We start from the raw sequence: 4964 nt of genomic DNA, 5'->3' as shown, positions 1-4964 counted from the left end.
GTCGATTCTTCGCACCGTATCATCCAGATCGCTCAGGGGCAGGCGAACTATCAAGCGCGACATACACCGTTAGCTTGACGAGTCTTGTGGCCGGATCGACGTTTTTACTTGCCCAGATGGATCACCCAGTTGCTCTTTCTTCTGGTTCTCTCAAGCCTGAGTGCTCGTGTCCTCCACATCGTACAGTCATGGTTGGACGGTCGATTAAGGCAGGCTCTCCATCCATTCCCACTCACTCCTTTCTCGAGTCAGCTCCCATGCAGTCGTCTCTCCACTCAGTGGCAACACAATCGATAGTCGTGACCCGGTTGATGTCCTCTCACAACTGGTCGGATCCTCCAGTTGTCCCTGCTTGTCGACTTCTTGGGCTAGCACGCCTGCATGGGCTATGTTGTCCGTTGTTAGTCCATCTACCGGACTCGGTGCATTCCACCAGGACGATGTGGCAGGCGTCTGAATCAGCATCCCCGCATGTTCACTCAGATCCTCCCGCTGAGACAGGGCACCACCCTCCTGAGCTGGCGCAACCGTACAGCCTGCCTGTGGCTTGTACGCCATTGGCAATGCGACCTGTCAGTTCAGCACAACACACGGTCAGATCACCCTTGCACGATCAATCGGATCCATCGGTAGTACCCATCTGCTGTCCTCTGGAATCGGCGGGTAATTTGATTCGCCACATGTTTGAGCCGACACCCTCATTTGATCCATCAGACACTTTGACCGTTCCTGCACAACATTTCTCTGAGCAATCACATTCACAAGCGTGGACACAGCCAGAGCCTGAGCAGTCGTGCATAGGGTCACTCCAGGCCCAACTGCCCAGGTCATGTGTCGGATCTCCCAAATGGATATATGCCACAACATTGTGCTTGGAAATGGCAGGTACAACACGAGTGCCGTCATGGCACCACCCTCGTGAGATGCTGTACCCGCCGCATATGGTATACCTCACCTCAAAGACATGGTGGTGGTCATCATACGCGGCACATCCAGCTGCCAAGTTCTGCCGCTTGAAAATCTGTCGTGCCAAACCGAAGGTGTTCCTCACTGCAATACAGGTTCTCGTCCAGACCGTAATCATGGTTAGTTACTTGCCGGGTCTGACCAAGGATGAACCTAGGAAGAGCTTCTACGCCCCATTGTTGGTCTCAGGTCGTCCCGAGCCTGGCGACTTACGTGTTGCACGGAGCTGTGCGAACGCGAGGTCAAGATCATTTATATGGCATTATAAGATCGGCAATGGTAATATCCTGATACAAGTTGTCCCTTTCCCCGCTGGCAGACTAAGTACTACTCTGCATTGCCGCGCAAGCACGAGCCCCGGTAGAGAAACCATCGCCTTGGCTCACAGAGGCACGCAGTGGCATCTTTTATAGGTCAACTGCCTATTTATCTCTGTGTCCTCAATCGCCCCTGAGTCCACAGCCGCATCGTCAGATCAGTCGAATCCGATTGTCCTACTGCACCCTCTAGGATGGTCTCATCATCTGATCAAACAGGAGAACTCGCTTCACAACCTGGCCCATTCTGACTTCCGAGTATCATGCTGTGCGGTTGTTCCATCTCGACTGACTCCCAAACCCACACAATCCTCCCATGTCCTTGCACACTCACCCTCCGTTCAGTCGCATCGGCCCAGTGCAGGTGGAGAGAAGTCAAGCCCCCAAGGTTCAATAACCGGGCTTCCAGAAAACCATTTCCTCTGCCAGAGGACCACCCCAAGTGAGACTTGCATTAGACAAGCCTTCAGCAACGCCCTGTCATGGCACCCGTTAAAGGCAAAGGAGGAAAGATTCAGCTCGGGGTTAGAAGTACTAACCAGACATGTCTCCCTTTCCTTCCCTCCAAGCTATCTCTGAGGCCCTTGGTCTCCACCTCAGCCCCATATTGGCGATGCCGGAAGGAAGAGGCGCGCGCGTCCAGCAAATCTATTTACTGTTATTTGTTTCGAAATTCCCGATCCCTGTTCTCTTAGCGCCTCTTAGCGCTCCCTCTCTGCACTCATTCCCAACGCTTGAAGGCAGCCATGGCTGATCGAAATTTGCTGGGTAGCATCAGTGATTGGGATGGGAGTTAGAGCTCGCAGCGTGGTCCAGTTGTATCGGAGTGAACGATTACGATTCTCGACGGTGACCTCCATGTTTCTGGTCGCGGAGGGGAACTACCTGCACCTTCGACTGACCTCAGCTCAGTTGGCTACCCTCAATCCGCCGACCAAATGCTACTCTCTATCTGGATCCAGTACCAGCAGTCTCGGCTTGTTTTTATGTTGCAGTCTCAATGACGACCAGAATCATCGAGTTCCAAACCATCAGTCGTCACCCTCCCATGGAGGCTAACCCCCCCATACTGTATGTGTATCTTCGCACCCAACCCGGTCGTTGCCAAGCCTTCTTGGCAGTGCGGTTCCGTGCTCGATTTCACCAGGCATCCCTAACCCAACCACTCGACACCGCCTGTCTCTCCCAGCGTTGGAGGCTGTCAACTTCCCATCCCAATGCCAGCACGATTGGCACTAAGCTTTCTGATTCCACCATTCCTGTCAAAGTCGACATATGCCCAGGCTCACTCACGAGCTATAGCATGATACTTACAAGGTTATGCGCCGACAGAGAGAGACACACGCACCGCTACAGTTTGGAGCTTCCGGTCAGGGAACATCCTCAATGCGTTGCCCACCCGAAGCGATCTCCGGAAAGGATTGACTGCACCCGCCATTGTCGTCTACCGACTCACGGCACCTGAACATGCCACTATGTCCCCGCGCCAGCTTGGTCGCCTTATCGAGATGTGGTACCTGCGGATGGCTGGCACCACTCAATCAGGTTTCAAATTGCGCCTGGGACGTTTCCTCTGGCCGCTACAGGGGCCTTTCAGGTTGTCGATCGCACCCAACGCCAGTAACAGCCGCAGAGGGCACGAGTACGTACGACGTGAACCTTCTGCATCCTTGCACTCGCATCAATGGCACTACCGCCAATGACGATCTATCGGTTTAAGTGCAGAGTGGAGGGGACTTCCCACGTCCAAAGCTACAGACTTGACCTGCCAAGTTGGTGACCATCGCAAATGAAGACCCGGACCGGTTCAGATGGCCTTACTCATCCATGAGGGACGATGCTGTAGCCTGAATCATCCTAGTTGCCACCCCGAGTGCCCACCATCAATCCAGTTCCGGTACCAGGGGGTGGTACCTCGAAGCTGAAATCGAGGTTAGCGCTCTGAGCTCATCTAGAACACCCATCGGCGTGCACAAATTTGAAACATCCATTCCAGTACACCAAGGCTACATTGTTACCCTGTGTGGAAGTTTCCCACCTAGCAGCACCGAGCCGATCATTCACCCTTGGAGGGGCCCATCGCAAGATGTGTTACGAAATCAGACTGTCCCGTGGCGATTTCCAGAGTGAACCCCTCTCGCCAAATGGATGATACTGGCACTTCTCTATGTGGCTAGGCCTAACTCATATGCGGGCCGGGTGAGGAGGTGAATGACCCAGGTTTCCAATCATGCAGGGACTGCCTCCGAGCCATTGTGTTTGGGAATGGTGTTGCTGTTGGTCCTATCATAACAGGGCAATTATGACGAGTGTACCCCACCTGCCGAATGATCCCAGACACCCCCGACATCTCCCGAAAGGGTGGACCCCTGAGATGCAACACCGCCGGCAGCTAGACTGATCTGGCTGTTAAGCGGTCCAGTAGACTCACCTTATCTGACCAACATCCATATTAATCCTAACACAATCCTGCATGATGGAGGGGAATTACTGCATGGAAGCAGGATGCGCTGCATTTCTGGACTGAGTTGTCAAGCTGGACCACAGATGGATGATGTGACTCTTGGACACATGGTTTTCCATATCTATCCTAATATGATATCATGATGCCCAAGCCAATCGTTGGACTGGAGCTAGAGGAAGCCTAGGACCATGCTTACAAGGATGGTCTTTGACTACCATTCCCAGACTAAGGGCTGCCAGCTTGCACGACATGCAACAATCATGTGGGCCAGGTCCGGGCCTCCGACTCACCACCCCCATCACCTGTTCCTCAGCACTGGGAATCAGGACTCTTGGAGGATTAACATGGCTGTCACACTGGCCCATAAGAGTCTGGGGGGCGATGTTATAGGAATGGACCGAGAATCTCGTGACTATGAACAATCAAACCTTTGGTCCCTGCACCTTTATTTCGCTGTCAAACCCCATGCCAAGCTTTCCCACTGGGTTTTGGTGCTGGCTGGGGAACTTGTTGAGTTTCAAGGGACTTCCCTTGACCATTGTGACTTTTATATTAGATAGTTAGAAGTCATATGATGTGTAAGGCAGATGCCAAAAAATGTCTTTCATTATAAAATACATAACCCACAAACCTTGTACCGCAATTGTAACATCCTCACCATTGTGTCACCACTGTAAACTCAACCTGTAACCCTGGAACCATGTCCACCTCCCTATTCCTCCTCTCCATGACAAAACCACAACGAGGAGGGCATTCCCATGCCCAACCTCCTGCTGCCCGCTCCCACCAGTCCACTGGGTGGTCGAGTGGTTACTCCCATCCAACCAGAAGTTCCCTATCAGGAACTGTAGCCTATCCCACCTCCTCAGGAGAAGGATACGGTCCAGGCAGCTCCAGGATGCCTGGCCACGCACCTGCGGGTCCCACTTCCCATGGTCACCCACTACCGTGCACTGGTCCACCAGCCCGCTTTCCCCAACAACTCCTGCTACTGGTACGCTCCCATGAGCGCCAAGTCACTGATAGCCACCAACTGGGTGACTCCCTTTGGGAGTCCCAGTATCCCTCACTACCGGTACGCTCCATTGAGCGCCAAGTCACCGCTAGCTAAACACTCCCAGCACACCCGCTACCGGCACGCTCCCAGGAGCACCAAGTCCCTGTGAGCAGACAGCCAGGTGGCTCCCTCAAGGAGCCCACATCATACTTGCTACCAG

The 4964-nt window shown here is 53.5% G+C and overlaps 2 protein-coding genes across 2 annotated transcripts; both read right to left on the bottom strand.

Moving 5' to 3' along the window:
• Positions 1-204: 204 nt before the first annotated feature.
• EI90DRAFT_3015521 (uncharacterized protein) lies at positions 205-1084 on the bottom strand (the record flags this gene model as incomplete). Its single annotated transcript, XM_039056904.1, has 3 exons — positions 205-570; positions 604-729; positions 773-1084. 3 exons carry the CDS (start codon positions 1082-1084, stop codon positions 205-207), a joined length of 804 nt encoding a protein of 267 aa, XP_038917211.1.
• A 1339-nt stretch (positions 1085-2423) lies between these two features.
• Positions 2424-3758, bottom strand: EI90DRAFT_3015520 (uncharacterized protein; the record flags this gene model as incomplete). The annotated part of the gene is made up of 9 exons (XM_039056903.1): positions 2424-2579; positions 2632-2708; positions 2740-2800; positions 2934-2990; positions 3165-3204; positions 3244-3348; positions 3500-3566; positions 3604-3689; positions 3715-3758. 9 exons carry the CDS (start codon positions 3756-3758, stop codon positions 2424-2426), a joined length of 693 nt encoding a protein of 230 aa, XP_038917210.1.
• Positions 3759-4964: the final 1206 nt, after the last annotated feature.

Source organism: Cantharellus anzutake (assembly GCF_015039405.1).
Source record: "Cantharellus anzutake strain C23 chromosome Unknown EI90scaffold_18, whole genome shotgun sequence".
NCBI lineage: Eukaryota > Fungi > Basidiomycota > Agaricomycetes > Cantharellales > Hydnaceae > Cantharellus > Cantharellus anzutake.
This window is presented reverse-complemented; position numbering and strand designations above follow the sequence as displayed.